Consider the following 23,672-nt stretch of genomic DNA (forward strand, 5'->3'; position numbering starts at 1 on the left):
CCTTAGTTTTTATAATGTGGCACATGGCATCTACATATTTGAGTATGTTAAAACTACTAATGTAATAACTTCCCATCAACATAATAAACAATTAACACAACAGTTTGCAGCTACTATTTGGTGCTACATCTGAAAAAGGGATGAATATGGATGGAAGAGGTTATTGGTGATCACTGTAAATGGATGAAATTTTTTCCACAAAGTGAAAACTCTGACATGCATCCTCACCTGGACCCCTATTGTCCTGAGATTTCCATACAGGCAACAACAAGGATTGATTCTGTGGTAGCTGCAAACAAATTGATTCTTGCACAGTAGAAATCCCCAGCTCCACTTTCCTTTCAAAAGTGGCTCAATAAACTGATTGCAACTAAGTGCTGATTAAAAAACAGGGACTATTTATTAAGTACCTGAATGAGGATTAGCTGTATCCTGCAGTGAAGCGTGTGTGCACTCTACCGTATATGTTTATTTTTGTAAACAATTTATGTCGATCTGGCAGCTCTTTTGTTTTATTTTGGGTTTGTTTATATTTTCTGTTTGCTTTTGTTTGTCTAAATGGAAATTAGATTGGAACATTGAAAATCTAATACTTACTACAGTGAAAATCTACCCTAAAACAGAATTTACAAGATGTTATCCCAATGACACTTGAGTGAGTGAATGAGTCAAAACTGACTTTTTGCTATCACAGGATGCTTGTTTTGTGCTTTTACATCTAAATGAGCTGTATTTTGTGGGAGGCTTGTTGCAAATGTTTGCCAATCTAAACTCAGCTGTCTAAGGTGATAGAAGCAATGAGACATCTGCTTTCAGGGTAGATTCTCTCTTTAATGTTTCAATGTATCATAACAACTATTTCATTTTCTTACCTTCAGCAGCAGTAGAGTCTTTCAGGGTAGATTCTCCCTTTAATGTTTCAATGTATCATAACAACTATTTCATTTTCTTACCTTCAGCAGCAGTAGAGTCTTGCAGGTTTGTAAAGGCTGAGGGTGCTAGCCCAAGCCACCAGTCCCTCTCAAGGTCCAGGTGCTTCTGAAGGAAATATTGGGTTTCTTCATTCCGGATAAAGGCGAGGTGTCCTCCGCTCTGCTCACACCAAGCCTGGGCACTGAGAAAAGAACGCTGTATGCCCACAAACTCATAGCAGGAGCCACCAAAGGCCTCCTGGTGTTCTGGGCAGGATACAACAACCTCTGTCTCATCGTCAGCACAAGACAGACAGCTGAATGCCATCAGGATCAGCAGGAGAAAAACGGTCCTGTACATCAATCTGCCTTCCTGGACCTTTCTGAGTGAAAAGCTGCAATGCTCAACCAGTTCTTTTCTTGAGGATAAAAGACTATTTTGCGCAGAGATCATAGAACCATTGGAGCATCAGATTCCAATAAGATGGATTGTCTGTACTCCAAATACCACCATTTAGACATCTCTCACTTTTTTAATGCAGTGGAAAATCTTTACCCTTTCATCTGCTGTTCTCATACATGCATCCTGGTGACGTCCTGCTTTTAAAGGGGACTGACATGAGCTTCTGACACACCTTTTCCTGGATTCAACAAAAGGTTGTCTGCCTAATAGCCTGGCTCTCTCAAAAACCTACTGTATGGATGTATTATCTGTGTACACAAACAGAGCTGAAACAAAATGAAAACAAAAGCCTATAGCTTCAACTAGGTCCAAACAGAGGTAGATTCGGGCTTACTAATAATTTATATATATCTACATTTGAGAAAATTCACACCTACTCTAATGGAATGATTGTTTGTCAGCCAAGGAATAATTGGACTGCTGGCCAAACCTATAATCTCTCTTCAGCTGTGAGAGTAGGCTATCCATAGGGTTTTCTGTCGCAAAATACTTTTTGTGGGTTATTCTCTCGCTCTTCAGTGAAAATAAACTCAGCCATTACTCTTACATGAAAATATAGAGATGCTTGTAAAGGTACCTTAAGTGTTTCTGCTCTTTTTCATTGCCAAGGATGTTCGTGCAACGCATAACCGATTTCATGGTGTTCCTTAGAAAGATACTTAAGGATGAAAACGTATTTCATAAGTAGGCCTACAGGACTTAAGCTAAATCTGTGCAATGCATTTTTTTTCGAAGGACATATTTAGGAAAGATTTTTATGAAAATCAGGAAAATGGTATGCCTTTTTAAGTGTTTGTCCAAATTCCAACATTGTTTGGTACTTATTTTTTTCTCTACTGCCAATAGAAAGAGCAGAAAGCAGAGGGGGCAGCAGGACGTGGCCAAAGGAAATAGCTAAAAATTTGGTCTGATATTATTAGCTAGCTACAGTTAGCTTGGCTTCATACATTTAGCTGGTTGTCAGTCATACTATTTCTACAATTTAGGGATAGTTTTATCGGTTTCTACATACTCTAAATTTTACAACTGCTTTGGACTATTTCCTGCACTGTTAATGAGCAGGGATCAGCAGATAAGATGACACTTAAGTTTATATTAAGCTTGATATTTAGCTTGTTACAGATAGGCTTATTAGCAGGTTGACAATCATGGCATTCATTTCAATTTTAGGGATGCTCTTTTATGTCTTTAAATTTCACCATTGCTTTTCACTTTTTTCTGTACTGTTAATAGAAAGAGCAGGGATCAGCAGGCGATTCTGCACAGGTGAGTAACTTCCTAAAGGAAAGAGCTAAATATTCTGTTTTCCATTTAGCTAGTTAGGTTCATTTAGCTGGTAGACAGTCATGTCATTTATTACAATTGTAGGGATGCCCTTGTCAATGTTTACTATAAATTTCACCATTGGACAGATAGAATAAGACTGCCTACACATGCTAAACTAAACTACACTAGCTAGGCTAAACTTTTTTAATCCCCATTTATCCAGGGAAATTCTACAGAGCACCACACTTTTTCAGCCCTGTTATGCTTCACAATCAGACAATTTTACACTTTAAAACCTGAGAGCTACTCAGTAAAAGTACTGTCATCTGCTGTTGACAACTGGGGACTGCCCAGTACATTACTTTATTATATTGTTGGCTACTGGACAAGACAATTGATAAAATGGACTCACTTCATCATTGACCTTCTTTCTCACTTTACTGTGCTCCTCTTCTCACTCTGTTGGCTGCTCAAACTGAAAAGCAGCAGTGAGGCCGTGCTCAGAGCCTTTACTGCTTCATATTCAGAAGGTTTCACATTTTCACAGAACTGACCAGTAATACCACAGTCTTGTCGGCTACTGGGAGCTACTCAGTAAAAGCAATGTCATCTACTGTTGGCTACTGGGAGCTGCCCAGTATAAGCACAGTCTGACATGTAAACCATGGTGGTTTGTTGGATTGTTTGAATATAGCAGGGAGCCTTGCTCAGGATCTGCTTCACAATCAGACAGTTTCACATTTTGACTTTTTGTTTTTGCCCAGTACAACTGCAGTCTTCTACTGCTGGCTACTGGGAGCTGCCCAGTACAACCACAGTCTTCTACTGCTTAGTACAGCAGTCACACACTGTGATAAAATGGAAGTTTGGATTTGTGAGAAAGAACTTTCATGGATGAAAAATTATCATTCAAGTTATCATTGAAAGGTCCTTCTCATAGTTGTAAATCTATAATGACTTCATTCAGCATGAGGCACTTTGCTTTTTCACTTACCTTGACTGTGCTCCTCTTCTCCCTCTGTTGGCTGGCTCATGGCTGGTGACATCACAGATGGAGTGCTGCAAATGGCAAGTTTGAAGCACCTAAACTTGATTAAACTTTCATTTCTAATACAAATATGTTATATTAGGGAAAAAAACTGTAACATTTTGTAACTATTAAAGACCTCTAGCAATATTCTTCCCTGCTTTTTGCCATTACAGGCCTTGTTAACATTGCCTCACTAGATATGTTACTGCGATGAAACCATGTGTCTTGAGAGTGACCACATCATTGCTTGCTGTATCCATAGCCCAGTTGCCCAGTACAACACTTCTTACTAGGGATAAACATGGGGAACCAGGATGCAGGGATTTCCCAACCAGATTTTCCCCAACTCCCTCCCAGGAGTGAGGTCAGATACCTGGGAAAGTAAATATTGCATACACATGTGTAGTGTAATTCAAAATCATTTGTCCATTCTGAAAACAAAAAGCTGAAAAACAAAATGTAAAACTTCATGTATGTCCCAGAGAAATAAATGGGTATACTCCATATGCCTGTGTATAGAGCTGAGACATCATGTGGTGCCATTTATTTTATATCCTGCTCTTATTTTCAGATTACAAAAAAGATGAACTTGTCAAGGTAAAAGTATACGCAAATCTTATGTAAATCAAAAAAATATGAATGGCCTTTTATTCCTTATCTTGCCTAATGTAGCATCATAATATTTAGTGTCATTAATGAGATAGGGGAAAGGTTTTGGACGTTAGTTTTTGTGTCAGTCCATTTTTACTATAATTATTAACAACTGAGTTCAGTAAACAATGTCTTTCTCTGCCTCGTTATGTAAATTTTTAATAATTTCCACATGGATTAATCACATGGCCAGCTTTTTAAATGGAAAATTTTGCACATGCCTCTAAAAAATGTGAGTTTCACATCCCTTCTTCATGACATTGACTAAAGACTGGCCTCTAGTGGATCCTGAATAAACTGCATTAGAACTCTCCCTGCATAGAGGCAGTGTGGAACATGTTCGAGCTGTACAAGGAGAATAGAGGGGAATAGAGGGCAGGTACACTGCTATTTTCCCCACAGTCTCTTCTCAATTGTATAATAAGGGAGAGTGATGCATTTACATTTTTATAATGTGGAGGATGTCTTCTATTTCAGTCCCATCTCCCAATCTCTTTTGACTACATACACACAAAAAGACAGTGGTGTGCACAGACTTTGAAAGGGGTGAAAATCTCTAGATGGGCACTTCCCCAGAAATACTAGGGCAGATGGGGGACATGTTTACCTGGAAATGTTTGAAAATCTGTTTTGTATAGTAGCATGTACATATCCTTTCAAGGGATGAAAGTGAAAATGCAAGATACTTTTATTTTTGACCTCTCACTGAGATTAATATGTAATCCAATCTAAAAATTAAGTACAAAATTAAACACAATATAAAATGAAACCAATGAATATCAAATATGACCCGACGAAAGCAGTTTCTTTGTTTAACAAGATGATTCCCATTTCCATTTACCAGCAACTTAGACAACTATGTTAATATTTCTGGGTTATGTCATTTGTTCATACAAAATAGCTAGCGTTAGTATTCAGGAACTGAAATGTCCACTTTCATCTATAAGTTGCTCTGTTCTACCAAGAAGAGTCAATTCTCAAATTTTTCAATTCTCAAATTTTTTGCCCTGAAGAATTCCATATGAATCTGCACTACTCTGCTGAAAGTGAAGAGGCATTTTGAGAATCACTTTATTGTGCTTTGGCATGCCATTTTAAAAAAGATGGCCTATTTTCAGGCCAGAAGTAATCATACAGTTAATGGAGTGAAAACTGGAATCAAATAGATGTAGGCCAAGGTTTAAAATTGTGTTTACAGGTCAGCCCTAATAGTTGCTTCTTGATGCATCTCTGACAATTTTGGCAGTTTTTTCATCCAAAGGAGAGAGACTTTTTTCTGCACACATTGGAAAAGAGACAGCAAAGTATCTGTTGAGACTGCAGTAGTCGTGAAGTCCATTGCGCATACAGTACACAATTATCTTAGGCTGCCATACCATACGCAACATTCATATTAAGTGCTTCTTTTTCCTACATTCTCTCTGCTATTGCAGCACCCAGCTACTGCCATCACACACACACGCACAAACACACACACACACACACACAAACACACACTGCTCACTTTAAACGGCGGCAGCACCTTTCATTAATGAAAAAAATGGCTTTGGCTGAAGGAAATTAATTTATTTTGGGCTGATCTATTTTTGATTTAGAGAAAAGACGATTTAGAGAAAATGCAAAGTGCTAAATTCTTCATTTGTTTAATTACAATAGACTTTATCTGAATTACTCCATGAAGCCAAGGTATGGCAACTGCCATACACTACTATGCTCAATCCACGCCCATGAAACCATCAGCCACTATTTGCATAGTGACCGATAACACTTCTTCTTTTCAGAGGCATTGTAGTTTGCAGGGGAAAAGGCTGCATCAGTTTTGACAGCTCGATTAATTTATTACAGTACCTATCCACTGTGTACATCCAGATACCTGAGAAATTCTGTCAAATAAACGTATCAGTGGCAAAGTACAGTATAGTCAGGTATTTACACTATAGGTATTGGAATTATAGGTATAGGATTCAATAGGATACATCAATAGTGTTGCCTGAAGCTCTAAAGGTAAGTTTTTTCTTCGTTGTTCCTGTGGAGATGCTGTCTGATACTGGAAATAGAAGGTGAATGTGTGTCACAATGAATGAGATAAGAGAGACACCTCAAACAAAAGTACTGCTTGTTTTTGTTTGTTTGTTTTATTTGTTTGCTTGTTTTTTTCATTTGGTATGTAAGTATGAAGTATGTATAAAATCAATAATGCACTTACAGGAGTCTCAATGCATGAGATGTTTGATCAAATCAGAAAATGAAAGAGAGAAACAATATATTACAGATCAATTCCTAATGTTGTAAATAAAAATTAATCCATAGAGTATGTGTGTGTGTGTGTGTGTTTGTGTGTGTGTGGCTTGTCTGCAGGGTGTTGTGATACGTCTAGTGCAGTGGCTTGTAGTTAGAGGGAAGGTGCATGCCTACTTCCCACCTTGCTTGCAACCCTCTTGCTTACAGCTCGCTGCCGCTGGCTAGCCCTAGTGGTGAACTGGGAAGCAGCCTCGTGTGTAAGTCTTCCTTTGCCAGTACGCAGCCTCTCCTTCACCAAGACTTCTGCCAGGCCTCCCTGTGGCCACATACGGAAACTGGGTGCCTTGTGGCCCCAGGGATCTCGGGGGCTGCAGTGGTCCCCAGAGGTGATGTGCAGGCCCACTATGCCCTGGCATCAACCAGCCATTGTCCCACTGCCTTGTGGGTAAGTCCAGAAAGACAAAGTCTAGGGGAGCACACCCTGAGAGAAAAGCTGGTGCTGGCAGATGCACCATAGGCGGTCCACCAACAAACTGGAGTTCCGGCAGCCTCCTGCAGTTGTGAGGAGGCACATCTCCTTCATCACTCTCAGTGCATAGGTATCTGCTACTGACTTAGTGGAGTTCCACCCAGATCATACAAACCTATCAAGCCTACTGGCGATGGGGTGCTTGGTGACGGGGGCAGGACTGAATGATCTGGAAGCCCCTATAGCTGCACAGCAGTGGCACAGGGCTATTATGCTCATCAGCAGCTGGGATTTTGAGTGGCAGCTGCTTCCGGCAGCCTGTGTGTCTGAGCAGCCCTATTTAGCACCCACACTGCTTAGTGCTTACTGCTAACACCATATATCAGATGAAAACAAATACAAAACCTCCTGGATGCAGCCACGATCCACTGGCACCTGCTTGATTACATCATTGTCAGACACTCGGATTTGAGGGACGTCCTAATCACACGAACCATGAGAGGGGCAGAGTGATGGACGGACCATTGGATGCTCATGGCCATGCTCAAAATGAAGATCCAGAAAAAGAGGCTGAAGGACCAACTGAAGTGTGGGATAAAGCCTATGGAAGCTGCTGCCGTGAATCGCTCCACCTGGCGTAGACTCTGCCACCAAAGAGTGCAGACAGCAGAGAGAGAAAAGAATAGAACTTCGCCTGGCAAAAAGGCAGAGAAGGAAGACGGCCATGTCTGCATTTGTCCCCTCGGGTCAGGTTTTCATATGCCCTGTCTGTGGCAAACAGGGCATATGGACTATAGTCATCAAAGGACCCACAAGCAGTAGTGGAAGTCATCATCAGCCACGATGGACTACCTCAAGCAAGTGTGTGTGTGTGTGCGTGTGTGTGTGCTGGCGTGTGTGTGGAGTCAGTAGAGAAAAGTCTACCAAAAATGTAGATTATTGTGTGATTATTGTGTGTGAATCTGCATATGTGTAACTTGTTTGACTATTCATCATTATACTGTAGCGTTTAGTGTTCTCGTAGTTGTAGTCATTACTGTGATTCAGACAAGGTTTTGAGAAGATCACAAATTCTATTTAAAACACCTCTATCCTATCCCGATGCCCAGGTCTAGCCCCTTTGGATCATGAGAAGGCTGATGCACTGGCCTCAGAGGATCCTGATCCTGATCCTGTTGGGCATTGGCTTCATCTGGTGTCTGAGTTTGCCCTATTTAATCCTGGTCTGTACTTGTATTTGTTCATTATATAAAAGTAGTTAAAAATGTGATGGTCCTATCCTGAGCAACTTAAAATGAGTGCAACAAACCTCAGTTGCTATATCACCAAAAATTACAAACAACCAAAAATAAAGAGTGCAAAGATTAGTGCCATTATAATACTCCAGTTGCCAAAAAAAATGATCATGTAAGTAAGTATGTATGTAAGTACTGACTGAAAAAAGTTTCCAGTTTTTGGTAATGTAATGATGTTTGCTTGTCCCTCTGGTTCTAGAGCAGCACTGACCTGGAGGGGATCAGTGGGACCAAGGGCAACAGATTGAGAGAGCATGGGACAGCGCAGTTGGGAGCAAAAAGGGCTGAAGGTGAGGAGAGCGAGAGAGAGAGGGAGAGAGAGAGAGAGAGGGAGAGAGAGAGAGAGAGAGAGAGAGAGAGAGAGAGAGAGAGAGAGAGAGAGAATACACAGGATATCATGTTACTATCCCTTGTGCCATAATCCAAGGCGAGCATCCATCTAGAGGCCCAATTCAGAGTTAAACAGAATGATATGCTTTTAAGAAAAATGCTTACTTGAGCCTAAATTGTATATAGAAAGTATATAGAAAGATTTCATCCCCCCCACCCCCCCACCCCCCTTTCCTCTTCTTCACAAAAGAGGTATTGCTGTGTTTTAAGTGTCTTAAATTGGTGTGGTTGGTCAGGAGAACGTTGCTGCAGGGGAACAGCCTGCATATAGCCTAGTGGAACTGCTGCAGTATAAATGGCCTTCAGGCTGGGCAGTGGTAGTTTTACATAGATAAGTGAATGTAAAAGTTCATTTGAATACTGCATGATGATGTTTCTTCTTTTCAGGCGCATAGTAATGCTGGGGAACAGGTTGTATCAGGGAGTTGTTTCAGATGATGGTGGCCAAGATAGGACAGTCAGATGAGCTTTCCAGAGCCTTGATAAATGAAAAAGGGAGGGAGGGTGAGATGAATGTAATGGTGGGAAACAATGCCGTGAATTATACCAACCAAGGGTACACTCACACTATTCTGCTGTTGTAGAAAGTCACTCTTTTTTTTAGAAAAGCACTCTCACAGCAGGGTAGTGTGAATGCATTCTTGCAGTCCTGAGTGTCCTTTACCGAGAGAAAAAGAAGAATGATATTTTTAATTCCCGCTCCTGCACTTTCTGTTCCTTCTCTTTTGTCTCGCTTCACTCTGCCTCTCTCCCTCTTTCCCTTTCACTCTCTCTCTGTCTTTTTTCTCTGCACTCTCCCCTTTCATCTCCTTCTTTCTCTTCCAGATCTAATGAAGACTATAACTACGTTTGTGGACGATCTCCTTACTATCGTGGAAGTTAAAGTGGAAACTTCTGACGATTGTAAGATAAGATTTATTTGGGGTTATTAATGGGTTTTTAAACAATCTGGTGTCACAGCTCTCAGTAAATGTCATGGTAACCTTTGTATCAAAAAAAACCCCCTACAACACCAAGGTGAATTTGCATTTCCACTTCCTTCCACTTCCTCTCCTCTGGAAAATATGTTCAGAGCAGATGACTAATTTGAGTCTAACACTCTTTTCCTAGCCTTGCCCCCACCTCCTCCTGCTCCTGCTCCTATGAGGGACTACAATGGAGAATTACAGGCACTCCAGGTTAGAATGGCGGCAGAGACAGAGGAAGGACACAAGAGGAAAGAGATCATTAAGGAGTTGCGTTCTGACAAGCTCCATCTGCAAGAGGAGTTGGCTCGCTTAGAGGAACTCCTCAAGCGACTGGCGGAGAAGGAGGATCAACCAATCAAATCTGGTGAAATTACCCCGGGCCAAAGGGCAGAATATTGGGTGCATCGCAAAGCTGCAAAAATCACTCCTCCTTTCCTCCATGACCAAGAAATTGATCTTCGTGCTGCCATGTTGCTTGTTGTCGTAATAGTGGAGGAGATGAGAGAATATGACACTGAAAAAACTAGAGCGTAAGGTAAACATAAGAGCGGAAGGGATTATGATATGTAGGATGGGCCAATTTTAATTTCAATATCTCACAAAAACAACATTGCAAGAGCCAAATTATTTAGAATTGGGCCCAATAGAAATGTATTCACCAATGAAGCCTGAGAAAAAAGGTTCATCCATGAATGCATGTTAATAATAGCGAGACTAACTGTATAGCCCAGGTTAATTATCAGGATGAGCTGTGCAGGCAAAGTATGAATATGACATTCATGTTTTGAGCTGGGCGTGCATAAAAACTTTGGCTTTGAGGCGTATTGTGGGCTTGGGCTATCTAAGATATCATAGAGCCACTTCATCAATAGCAGACGTCCAATTTCGATGATGGAGTGGCAAAATAACTGTCCCAAATGTACTTTAATTTCCCTCGCTCCTTCCATCCTCTCCTCCACTCCATTCCTCCCCTCATCTCCTCAAAGTTACCTCCTGGTACGAGAGGAGTGATAGTGAGGGAGGGGAGGAAAGGAGGAGTAGTGAAAAAGCTTTGGGATCCACCCATTGACATTATTTCCAATAAGGTGTCCATTTTGAACACTAGGCAGCTCTACCAGGAAGATAGCATAGTATATACATAAAACTAATGTTACTAACACAAATGAGAACTTCAGATTGACGTAACAGCTATCAATCTCGGGAACAAGTACAATGACTGCTTTAATTTAGCAGGGAAGTTAGCATGTTCACTAATAGTTAGCTACTAGCCATTTAGACTAGATTCCAGTGGCTAACAATGGGCCAATATATTACCTTAAAATGTTAACCTATATCCCTCCATATTGTTGAGATCCATTCATTTCTAATACATTTGAGGACAGAGGGCTGTACTTTCTCTTCTAGGTAGAGTTTTCCAGTTCAAAATGGCCACAATATGGGAAGGTCTACAGCTGAGTTCATATCAACTGTGTTGTAGTGTTTACATTCAGTAACTTCCATGCATGTGCTTAGTGATGTGAGCTTGTGATTGGAAGTTGGATTGATGTTTCAAATTCCTGGACCAGTAGGGAACATCTGCCTGAGGAGAGTGATAAGGCATGCTCACCCCTCTCTCACCACCGACTGTAAAGCATCTTTTGAGCAAGGCACTCAACACCCAGCTGGTCTAATGGCAGCTGTTTTGTGGCCAACTGCTCAAGCTGGCAGATGTAATGTGTGTGATTACATAACTCTCCTTCCACCTGCAACTACTCCCTCAGACCATTGCTGTAAATAAGACAATTGGCATAGTCGACATGCCTCGATTAAGGAAGGTTGAAGGAAGACTACTTACATATTTCTTCCATTCTTGCAGAGAGCATTCTTGCATTCTTGCATTCTTCATACTGAGCACGCTTCATTCAGCAGGAACATACGTGAAAATGTCCTCCAACATAGCGCTTGCAGTTTCTAATGATATAAACAATTAGCTTTAGAGTTAAATAACTAAGTGATCAAAATGCAGCAACACGTTTCAGAGCAAATCATTCTAAATGATAACCACAGGCCAAGTATCCAGGTATTTTGAATTAAAGACAGAAATATACTAAAGCTGTCATAGCATAGAGGCAAAAGATTCACTTCCACTGTGACAAAAATATCAATCAATAAAAAAAAATCCCACATCACTGTGAGAGTTGCAATTGGACTCTACCTTAAAACCCTGTGTACCCTCTTACAGGGAACTCCGCACTAGCAAAAGTGATGTTAATGTTTTTGGGTGTTTGAACTGGGTAATGACAACAGAAGAGGAGACCAACACCTTTATCCATTTCTCTGTTTTTTTCACAGAAAATCAAATCAAAGAGGAGGAAAACTGCACGCTGCCGCCCATGGATGGATACCCACAGTGTGAAGAGAAGTTGAAGGTGACCAACTGATTGCTGTCATTTCTTATCATTGTACTGCCATTCTCTCACTGAAAACTGATTGTTATTGTTTCAGGAGAATATATTATTATTAGCTATTGATTGTTGATTGTTCAATTGATCAGCATATAATCAATACATCTACAGTTCAAAGAGTTTCTTGGGAGAGCGTGTTCATTTTTCCATGATAGCAGTAGTAGGCTATCTATAGAGGTTGTAGAGTTTCATTTCAATGTTGTTTTGTTAAACCTATTCTGGCCTTCAAATATTTCAGTTCATTCCCATATTCTGTGATCATGTCTTGTGTTTCACTTCTTTGAGTGTTGGGTTGATTTTGTTTGTTTGATTGTTTGTTGCGGCCATTTGTGTTTGACCCTTGCTCCAGTGGATGAAGGCGATGTGGAAGTCTGACCCCTGCTACAGCAGCAATGGTGTGAATGGGTCTCTCTGCTCCATGATCATCTATCTCAGTGAGGTACCTGAATGTTCAAGCTGACATATCACTTCTTATATAACACTGCTGAGTGAGAACCTCATCACACAAATTCAGTCATTTTGGAATTGCATAAAGCTGAATCCTTGAGAAACCTTGAGGTCCGTCCATACTTTGAAAATCCATGTAAAACTCCATTGTGTAGTTTTGGAAATTTGCTGGTGCAAATGTGAAAATATGTGTGTGTGTGTGTGTGTGTGTGTGTAATTACCTGCTTTAGTTACCCCTCTTTCTTCTGTCTTCGTTGTGTTAAGGTAGAGCTATGGTGTCCTGTGCTTCCAGGCAGAGTCGTCCCACCAGCTCTAACAGATGACTCAGAGGTAAAGCCAAAGGACAAAGAATGCACAAGGCTGCATACATTACAGTGTGCGTGTGTGTGTGTGTGTGTGTGTGTGTGTGTGTGTGTGTGTGTGTGTGTGTGCGCGTGTGGGTGGGTGGATGGCTGGGTGGCTGCGTGTGGTGTATGTATGTGACTTTTTGCAGACTTTACATTTCCCAGACCACTCTTGGGGCTTTTCTACTTCTACTTGAATAAATTATATATACATTCTTTTCCACTGTGGAATCTTTTTTCTGTCTGTAGTGGTACCACTCACTCAAGATCCACTGGTCTAACTTCTTTTAGTTCTTAAAGGAATAGTTCACCCAAAAATGAAAATTTAGTCATTGTCTGCTATCCGAAATATCTGAAGTGACAGCTTCTTTAAAGTAAAAAAAAAAAAGGAAAAAATATAAATAATAAGATTACTCCCAACAGCTTGTGCAGCATAATCCAACAGTTTTGAAGCCAAATGGTCGATGCACTTTGATTGTTGTCCCTTGAACTAATTTTCTAAGTATGGAGATTTATGAATGTTGAGCCGCTCTGGATAAGAGTGTCAGTTAAATGCTGAAAATGTAAAAGGCATTCTAGGTCCAAAAAAGGTTACAGTATGTTGTTGGCTTCATTCAGTTTTCAAACTGAACATTTATCATGAAGGGGGCAGAAAATGGCATATGGGTGCAAATGGGAGCAGTGACATCAAGTGAAAGCAGTGGGTTTGCGGTAATGTATAGCTCCATTGGTACAGCACAAGGCTAAAACTGAAAGGGTTAGGGCCACCCATGCTAAAAAGGTAGGGACTCACTGTACTGTAAATAATATGGAAGGAGCTCTGTGTTTTTCACTCTCCCAGGACAGTGTGGCGTCTGGCCCTGCAGTAGTACGGGACAGTCTAGAGGGTCTGTACTCACTCCTGGAGAAGAGAACTCAGTTCCGTTGGATCCACCAAAGGGTCCAAAGTATGGAAGAGGTCTGGGTCAAGGCTGGAGGCTCCCTTTCAGCCAAATACAAACTCACAGGGCGGGAGGCTAAACAGGTAATGTCCCAGTTCCTATTTCTTTTACTAGAGTAACATTCTTTTAAGGTACCTTTACCACTTATCAGCCATGGAGACCCAGCTGTGTTATCAAGACAGTAAAGTGACACATTGAACTCATGAATATGATGCAGTTTGTTTGATTATATGGTGTATTCATTGTAGAATTGATTAATACTACTATATTTATACTACTACTACTTATTTATGGGAAGCCCTTAACCCAAATTGGTTCTAATGCTATTTTTGATTGGTCATAATCAAGTATGCATGATCAGTCAGTCAACTCATGTAATCACTCATTGAATATGAACATTTGTATAGAGAATAAATGTAAATACAGAGAGGTTTTAATGGAAAGTGTTAGTATCCCATGGTCAAAATGCGGTTTCAGAGACTTTTCTACCCTACCAAGACTAAAATTCTGTGTGAAACAACTTTTGGGAATTGTTTTGGCATGAACAATTTAAAGATACTGAAAATTGTCATAAAATATTGGCTGTTAGTTATCTTCAATCAAAAATATCAGTATTAGGATCAACATAACCCAAACCAAATGTTTTTAAAGAAGGATGTTGAATTGTTAACTCACATTTTTCCTGTTAAAATTATATTTTCTTTGTGCAGTGAACTTTATTGCATTTACATATAATACTCAAGATATTATTTGGTTATATAGAGAATATAACCCCACCCACATCATCTTTTTTTTTTTTTACTTTCCATCGTGTTTCTAATCCATGGCATTCCTCCTCTTCCCTCCAGATCCTGGTGCATCCTGGCCTGGTGACGGACGAATCGGGTTTCAGAATCGCAGAGACCGCCTTCAGTGGCGGTCCTCTGGGGGAGCTGGTCCAATGGAGTGACCTCATCTCCACACTGTACATCCTGGGTCACCATCTCCACCTCTCTGCCTCCTTACCTGACCTCAGGGAGTGAGTATACGCACATACCCAGGCCTTTGTTGCATCAGTCCGTCAGCACTTTAAATGGAGAGGAATGCAGAGTTGGTCCAGTTATCACACAGAGAACGGAGATGCACACTTTTGGGTAGGATTTGGGTGGGATCCTTTATTCCAAGTGGGCACTTTTGACAAGTGATAATAAAATAATATACATGAAAAGTGTGCAGTTTAAATTGCGTAAGTTGATTCTTATTGCAAGTTTGCACCTATAAACATGTAGCATATAGCGGTGTCTGCACCTGCAAATATGAAGACTCATTTTTACCATCGCTCCCTCTCTCTGTTTCTGTTACTTTGTGTCTTTCTCTCTCTCTCTCTCTCTCTCTCTCTCTCCCTGTCTCTCTCTCTCTCTCTCTCTCTCTCTCTCTCTCTCTCTCTCTCTCTCTCTCATTCTAGGATCCTAGGGATTAATACAGGGAGCTGCCCCCCTCGTAATCATAAAGTAGCAGTAAATCTTATCTATACAGACATCGTTGGCCTTGGCCAGATTAAGAACGTACTAGGTCAGTCTTGGATCAAATACAGGTGAGTATCAGGATCAGGTCCTGAAGATTTCTACGATATTTGTAAGATATGTGAGTGAGGGTGTGTGTGTGTCTGTGTGTGTGTGTGTGTGTGTGTGTGTGTGTGTATGTGCAAATGTATACGTAGTGCATGCATATGGTTGTTATAAAGTAATTTTAACTACTCAAAATCAAATCAATCAAAAATTAAATAAATTACAATAAATTAAAATTATACTTTTATATATAATTATACTTTACATCATTGTGGGAGACACTTAAATAAACATTCAGGAGAGAGATAGGAAGGACTTTATTTGGGAAATTAGTGAGGAGAGGGAAAAGGATCAGATTCAGTGGAGAGAAGGTCAGGTGGGGTAATTCTGGAAGAGATGTTTTTCAGCCTATGATAGAAAAAGGGAGTATCTCTGCTGTTGGGACTGGAGTGGAGAGGTCATTCCACCACTGGGGAGCCGTCTACAGGCATCTATGTATGATGGATGATGGATCATGACCTTGAAGTATGGAGGTAAAGATTTCTTTGCAGCACTGCATGCCAGCCCCGGGTTTTTGAATTCAGTACAATCAGGCATAGGCAGCGAAGGGGGGCAGGGGGGTTGTAGGACGGGAGAGACATTCAAATTTGGAAAGGTTCAAATTGAGGTGAGTTGCAGTGTTCTGGATGAGTTGTAGGGGCTTGTTTCGGAAGGCTGGCTAGGAAGGAGTTGCAGTAAGCCCAAATAGGAGATAACTAAAGCTTGAACGAGGAACTGGGAAGAGATGCTGGTAAAGAAGGGATTTGATGAATGTTGTAGAGTGCAAGCCTGTGGGATCAGGTCATGTCTGCAATGTAGCTATCAAGAGTCTGAGCAGGCATCACCATCATCCTGTGAATAATGATGATCAGAGGTATTGTAGGGCAAGATTTTCTATGTTAATATGAAGAACATGGGTGGTTCCTGTACTGCAATATTGCCCTTTGAACTCTGACCCCGGCTTATTATGCAGCAGCACATGGGGCTAGAGACATGGGGTCAACTTCTCTAGAAAGCTACTGAGCTGTACTTTCATGGGAGTGGGGTTACTGATGGCAGGCGGCACTGAGTTGGGTTGAAATGGAATATTTTCTGAAATTCTCCTGCTTCCCATTAAGGTGGCTGAAATCTGACAAAAGATTTGTTTTTTCCCACCCTCAAATACCCCAACAATGTCAATTCCATGTTTACGTCAACTATGGGAGAAACAACAAAACAACAAAACCCACGGAGCAGGGCTTTTATTATGAAGTGCTCATAGGAAGTGCAAACTGTTTGCTGTTTACTGGCAAACTGCTCAACATTAGTAAGATGCAATACAATCAGGTTGATGTTATAAGAGGATGTAATAAAAAAAATTACAAAAATATGCTTTTGTTGGTGCTATTTTGCCGCGATTTCATCAGCTCTGTTTCATGGGCAGAAAGAGGTATGTTCAATGACGAAACAGATTATGCAACATTTAGAAACGTTAACTCCCGACTGCGTTCTTCTATTTAAATAGTGCTGATTGTAAAGTAGATGTAACGATACAGTCGTTATAAAGTGCTATATTTTATGCAATTTGGGGACAAAAGCCGTGTCCCCAATTGGTAAAAAGCTGATTTTTTGGATCAGTGGTTAAGGTTAGGGTTAGGGTTAGGTTTAGGCAAGTAGTGGTTATGGTTAGGGTTAGGGTAAGTCTCCAGGAAATGAATGTAAGTCTATGTAAATACCCCAAAAGTGACATAAGTAAGACTGTGTGTGTTTGTGAATGTATGTACCCATGTCTGCCAACCAGGTGTATGATTCGTGTGCTGGACTCTTTCGGCACTGAGCCAGACTTCAACCATGGAGCCTGGGCCCGAAGCCACAACCTTAAGAGTTCATGGGGAGGCCTCAACCTGATCCCAATGCAATTCTACACCATGTTCCGTATGTCTCTCTCTCTCTCTCTCACACACACACACACATGCATATACACACACAACACCTACTTGAGACTGTAATTTTCATCACAGTGTGTATCAAGATGTTTAGCAATCATGATATTATCTACCTCCACGTGCTAATTTTGTTGCATTCCCATCCCTGCTGTGAGAAGGATGGAATGATTACTTTCAAAATGTAATAAATTATACCTTTGTGATTATCTCCACCCTTGATTATTTAAAATTATCATTTTTCAAAGTTTAGGGATTTAACACCTGGCATTGAAATCCTAATGCAGATGAAAGTATTTTAGTAAATCTTCTTGATTCATGTGTTTTTTAATCTGTCTTGTCTGGTGTGTGTTCTCTTGTTGTGAGCAGCCCATACACCTGACAACACATTCCTGGGCTTTGTGGTCGAGCGCCAGCTGAGCTCCCAGGAGGCCGAGCAGCTCCAGTCCACCAGGAGACAAACCAGGAGACAAAACCAGGCCCTGGTGTATGGCAAGAGAGCCACGTTCTGGGAGGTAACAGGAGATGGAAATTTTAACGATCTGCAAACCCGTTGTTATCGTAATTACGGGAAGATTGCTGGGCAATATTGATTTCTCTGGAAGCAGTGATAGAAAATGTGCACAGCACGTGCGCAGGTTCTAATAAGCAGTGAGTGAAGAGGAAAAGGGAACCTGTACACCAGTAAACATCACAAAGACAAAAAGGGTTCACAGAAATATACAAAAGTGTAAAAGACAGACATTTTGATTGTCTACTAGTATTTGCACTTTTTCACGTTTTTGGGAGCAGAGCATGGATTGGTAAATGCCTTGAAATTTTCTCACCTATGTCTTTTTGATGTTTAGTAGTCTTAGCGGCTTCTTTCCTTTTCGTTCAGATTTTCCTCTAAAACATACACTCTAACAAGGGAGAGGTGTAATTTGAGCCATGCCCATTGATTTTTTTTTACCGCAAATCACTACCTGCTTCTTCTGCTGCTACATTGCAGGGTAAAAAGGCTTACCTGGACCTTATCCATAAGCACTTAGAGATCCATGGGACGGTTGATCGCAGTGATCCTGCTCTGGTTCCGAGTTATGTGAAAAACCACGGCATTATTAAAGGGACTGAGGTACAGACCCTGCTGCGGCAGAGCAAGGTGAGTAAGAAACACATGTTGGCTCACTCACTCATACATACACACGCACACACACACACACACACACACACACACACACACACACACACACACACACACACACACACACACAGATCACAGATAAGTTGTGTATGCTGTAAAAATACTTCATGCAGTAGCAGAGCTGGAGTCTAGAATTAAATAATTCATTGTGCTGGTCTCGGCTGGCACCATGTGGTGGCAGTAAAGAAGTGCATCTGTTTATTAAATAAAATCATATAATATGAGTGCAGGTGTGTGAGTGAATGTGTGTGTGTGTGCTTGTGTGTCTGTGTACTTACCTATTGCATAACAGGAGATTCTAAGGTTTTTGTGGTTTTCTAGGTTTTTGTGGGTTTGTCCTTCCCATATGAAGGCCCCGCCCCCCTGGAGGCCATAGCCAATGGCTGTGTTTTCCTGAACCCCAGGTTACACCCGCCTCACAGCAGCTTGAACTCAAAGTTCTTCAAGGGAAAGCCCAACATCAGAGAGGTCAGGGGGCACCAATACCTCATTCCAAACTGAGACATTCACCATAGTGTACAATTTATACAAATGAATTACCTTTACTTGTGTAAAACCTAGCACAATGTACAGACCAGTTTATTCATTTCAGCTCAATCAAATAAACAAGATGCAGTAAGGAATTAAATTGACACAACAATGAAATCAAGCCACTGTCTTATGCAAAATAAATGGTGTTTATTATGGTGAATATAAGTAAATGGCAAATGCATATGCCAAGTTACAGCTTATGCTTTTAATTGTCACAACTATTAAGCACACCCATTTTCACTATTGGTCTGTTTGTGCTGTAGGTGACATCCCAGCATCCTTACTCCGAGGCCATAGGAGAGCCCTATGTATGGATGGTAGATATGGACAACTCTACAGATGTGGAGAGAGCTCTCACTGCCATCCTCAAACAAACTGTAAGTGCCTTCTAAGTATAGTGTCAAGTCTACCTATTTCTAAAAGAGCACAGTGGAAGTACAAGCAGTGGTTCAATTTGATGAAAACAAAAATTCTTTAGGGCCAAAAAAAATTGGAACCAGCTGCTCTAATCTACTGTTTTCTACTAAACTTCATTGCAATGCTGCACCACGCTGTGCACTGCTTTTCTGTTCTATAATTTACTGTTCTTTATTCCAGTCCTCTTTGTATTTATTTACCTTTACCTTTTTGATTTGTTTATGAATTTCAGATTGAGCCATACCTACCGTATGAGTTTACTTGTGAAGGGATGCTACAGAGGGTCAACATCCTGATCGAAAAACAGGTGGGAGGGAAGAAGGATGGGGGAGGGAAGACGGATGGGGGGAGGGGGGGAAAGTGATTTAAATCAGAAAAACAGAGGACTGAGATACACAGAGACAAATGCTGAGCGATTCCTAGTCACTTCTTTTCTCTTCTCTTGTCTCCTCCTCTTCTCCTTTTTCTCTCTTACTGTCTTCTCTCCTCTTGTTCTCCCTTCCCCTTCAGGACTTCTGCGACGGTCCTGTGAGCTGGCCTCCACTGAGCGCGCTCCAGGTTGTGATGGCAGAGACAGGCACTTCCTGTAAACAGGTGTGTCAGAAGGCGGGGCTGATCTGTGAACCCACATTCTTCCCTCGCCTTAACAGTGCCGAGGATCTGGCCAAGTAAGATTACTACATATACACACATACAAACACTCACACGCTGACACACACACACATACATATGCATGAATGCACCCTGACATACACCTTCGTTAACCTTGATGTTTGTGTGTGTATGTGTAACATGGTTTGTACTGCATTATATAGTCCTTGGACGTAAGCTCATTACTAAGGTGAAATACCCCTGCATTGCCATTCGAATTGGATCTTTAATATATGAGTTAACCACTGATCACTTCTTTTCCTTTTTGCCCTTTACCAGGTACAGTGTGGACTGTCGAACATCAGAGTCTTCTGACAGTTATGTGGTGCTGCCAGCCTACAACAGCACGAGCAAACAGTGTCTGTTCCAGTCTGACCCCCTGCTCTTCAGCTGTGTGAGATCAGACGAGTCCTTGATCCGCATCTGCCCCTGCAGAGACTACATTAAGGACCAGATAGCCCTGTGCAAGGCATGTGTCTAAGGCCTGGATGCATACACAAGGAGGCCAGAGTATATTACTCTGCACTTAAAGGCCAAATCTGGAATCAAAGTATAGTTCCACCCCATGGCAACAAGACAGCATTGCAACTAATTAATTAACTATTAATTAATTATTATTAATAATTATTTATATTTATATTATTTATAATTATGTCTGTAGAGCCTTTTTCAGGTGGCACAGGGGCTCACGTTTGATGCTTGGCGCTTTCTGGGTGGAGGTTGCATGTTTGTCTGGGCTTCTTGACATTTTCCAACGACGTGCAAGTCAAGTGAATTGGAGACTGCAGGTATGAGTGTGAGTGATTAGCTGAATCCCAGTGTCCGGATTCTGGACTTGTAGACTTGCGGACTGAGCCTTTGGGCAATGTTGCTGCCGTATTCAGCGTGTGTGTGTGAGTGTATGAGGGCTTGAGATGGTATAAAAAGGAGAAACCAGACAGGTGTCGTGGCATCACATGCTGCCTCGGATACAGTAGCTACTGTCTTGTAGAAAGCCCAGATGTAGCCTACTTAACCATCTGTTTCCATCTAACACCTATCCTGTTCAAAACACCTTTGTCTGAAGATATAAAAAAAACTGTGTACACAAGCACAATAAATACAGTTTATACCTACAGATAAACTGGTTCTTGTCAACACCTGCATTTATTGACGTCACCTATGCTATGAAGGATGAGCAATTATCTCTGAAATGTCAGCAGGTTTGCAGACTCGTTAAAAGTCCACACAGAAGGCTCTAAAAGTCAACACCAGAGTCTTTGCTGAACCAAATGATGCTGCAGCTATAAACTCCATTACTACCTGTCTTTTGGTAATAAATAAATGGATGAGCAAAATTTTTTTAAAGTTAAACAAGGACAAAACTGAAATCCTACTAGTCGGCCCTAAAACAAAAAGGGAAATGCTGTTTAATAATCTGGGAACATTGACTCCCTGGATTAAATCTGAGGTTACAAGTCTTGGTGTTATCCTAGATTCAGATCTAAGGTTCAAGTCCCACATTAACAAGGTGACGAAAACATCATTTTTCCACCTTAGAAACATAGCGAAAGTACGACCATTTATAAATCAAAAAGATGCTGAAAAACTGATTCATGCCTTTATTTCAAACCGACTTGATTACTGTAACGCTCCCGAAAAAAACTGCTGAGAGACTTCAGCTCATTCAAAACTCTGCAGCTCAGCTATTAACCAGAACCAAGAGGAGAGAGCACATTAGTCCAGTTTTAGCTGCTCTACACTGGCTTCCTGTAACATTTAGAATTGATTTTAAGGTCCTCCTCCTTATATACAAAGCCCTTAATGGGCTAGGACCAAGCTACATTGCTAACTCCCTTGTTCACTACTTGCCTTCAAGAACACTGTGATCATCTGTTGCTGGTTTATTGGAGGTTCCCAGCAACAGCCGAAAGAAAATCGGGATGCAGCCTTTGTCAATTACGCCCCAAAGCTATGGAACACACTACCTATAGATATCAGGGAAGCCAGCTCGCTAAATATTTTTTAAAAGAAAACTAAAAACTTATCTCTTCACTTCAGCCTTTAACTAGCTACGACTTTCCTGATACAGGCTTTAAACTCTCTTTTTTTTTTGCACTTGCTTCGCACTTATGCACTGCTGCACTTCTTTTAAAATGTTGTATTTTACTTGATTTTATGCATTCTATGTACTCTATTTCTTAACTTTATTTTTATTATTATTCAGTGGGTTTTATTTTCCATCTTATGTTACGCTCATTCTATGTATATTTTCATGCATGTAATTTCTTTGTTGTAAAGCACTTTGAGCTGCATTTCTTGTATGAACGGTGCTATACAAATAAAGTTGATTATTATCATTATTATTATTATTATGTAAGGACTCAGGATTTCTGTGAAACAGCCCTAAGCCCTTGTGGACTTTAATGGGAGCACACATTGAAGTCTGAGAGGTTGTGAGTTCGGACATTGGGATTCAGCCACTGTCTCTCTGTGTTCATAAACCTATGAAGGACTGATGACCTGTCCAGGCTATTTCCCTGCCTTCTGCCTAATGTATGCTGGGATAGGCTCCAGCCCCCTGTGACTGAAAAGGAATAAACCAGTAAAGAGAAGGACTGAACATTTTTCGCATCACTTGCAAGAAAATAATTCAAGCAGTCCTTATATGTTTTGTCTGTGTTTGTTGTCCTGCATTTCAAGGGAAACTGTGCAGCTTTGTTTATCCTGCGATTAACAAGGTGGGTTGTGCCACAATGTTCATTACTGCCATCCCACGTGAAGACATTCAATGAACCTAATGTAAATGGAAGAGTTTTACATCTTTTTAAGCAGTAGGTGGTTTGCTGTGATAAGTAGTAGTGCAATAAATGACCTGAAAATAAAAAGGCCTCATGAATTATTATTTGTTGATCTAGACTATTGTTCTTTACCCTGTGTATATGAAAATCAGAGAACGGCATGAAGACTTTTTATGAACCTCTGATCTGGGTCTTGCTGCTCTGGTGTGTTACTATCTTCTCTTTTTTTAAATTTCAGTGACTCCATAACTTACTCTGATAATTTAAAAATTTGTGATTGCTAATTGGGCAGAGATTTTGTCTCATATGCGTGAGATGATGATGCAACAGGCTGAAATCTAATCAGAGCTGGTGTTTAACCTTGTCAGATGGCAGGACACATGGTCATTGCCAGCACCATAGCTCCTGCATCACATTGCTAGCTTGCCTGGGAAGCTAAGCAGGTTTAGCTGTGGTCAGTCCTTGGATGGGAGACCACCTGGTGCTGGAAGTGGTGTTGGAGGACCAGTAGGAGGTGCTCTTCCCTCTGGTCTCATGCATAATATCCCCAATGCCCCAGGGCAGAGACAGGGACTCTGTCCTGTGAGTGAGCACCGTCCATCGGATGAGACGTTAAACCGAGGTCCTGACTCTGTGGTCAATAAAGATCCCATCGGCACTCATCGCAAGAGTAGGGGTGTAACCCCGGTGCCCTGGCAAAATTCCCAAACAGGCCTTCCATCCATCATGGCCACCTAATCAT

The 23,672-nt window shown here is 41.0% G+C and overlaps 2 protein-coding genes across 2 annotated transcripts in view; one reads left to right on the forward strand and one right to left on the reverse strand.

Moving 5' to 3' along the window:
- LOC139655559 (polycystin-1-like protein 2) overlaps positions 1 to 1,272 on the reverse strand; it is a 42,615-nt gene extending 41,343 nt beyond the window's left edge. The window contains exon 1 of the mRNA XM_071532993.1: positions 954 to 1,272. Coding sequence (XP_071389094.1) covers positions 954 to 1,272 — 319 coding nt within the window. The remainder of the gene's footprint in view (positions 1 to 953) is intronic.
- A 6,877-nt stretch (positions 1,273 to 8,149) lies between these two features.
- LOC139655557 (alpha-1,6-mannosylglycoprotein 6-beta-N-acetylglucosaminyltransferase A-like) lies at positions 8,150 to 20,762 on the forward strand. Its single transcript, XM_071532991.1, has 18 exons — positions 8,150 to 8,254; positions 8,526 to 8,616; positions 9,542 to 9,619; positions 9,827 to 10,048; positions 12,016 to 12,092; positions 12,478 to 12,567; positions 12,840 to 12,905; positions 13,761 to 13,943; positions 14,709 to 14,878; positions 15,305 to 15,433; positions 17,227 to 17,360; positions 17,738 to 17,883; positions 18,360 to 18,509; positions 18,873 to 19,019; positions 19,346 to 19,459; positions 19,732 to 19,806; positions 20,010 to 20,167; positions 20,430 to 20,762. The coding sequence occupies exons 1-18, from the start codon at positions 8,159 to 8,161 to the stop codon at positions 20,629 to 20,631; spliced, it is 2,328 nt and encodes a 775-aa protein (XP_071389092.1). The 5' UTR covers positions 8,150 to 8,158; the 3' UTR covers positions 20,632 to 20,762.
- The last annotated feature ends 2,910 nt before the right edge of the window (positions 20,763 to 23,672 follow it).

Source organism: Centroberyx affinis, unplaced genomic scaffold (genome assembly GCF_046629955.1).
Source record: "Centroberyx affinis isolate AG114_WGS23_722 - 3 ecotype Tasmania unplaced genomic scaffold, CSIRO-AGI_Caff_v1 ptg002305l_1, whole genome shotgun sequence".
Lineage (NCBI taxonomy): Eukaryota > Metazoa > Chordata > Actinopteri > Beryciformes > Berycidae > Centroberyx > Centroberyx affinis.

Coding starts and splice junctions, on each gene's coding strand:
- LOC139655557 (XM_071532991.1), top strand. CDS start 8,159: ATGAGAAGGCTGATGCACTGGCCTCAGAGGATCCTGATCCTGATCCTG. Junction 13,944..14,708: donor CAGGGCGGGAGGCTAAACAG/GTAATGTCCCAG, acceptor TCTTCCCTCCAG/ATCCTGGTGCATCCTGGCCT. Junction 17,361..17,737: donor GCAATTCTACACCATGTTCC/GTATGTCTCTCT, acceptor TGTTGTGAGCAG/CCCATACACCTGACAACACA.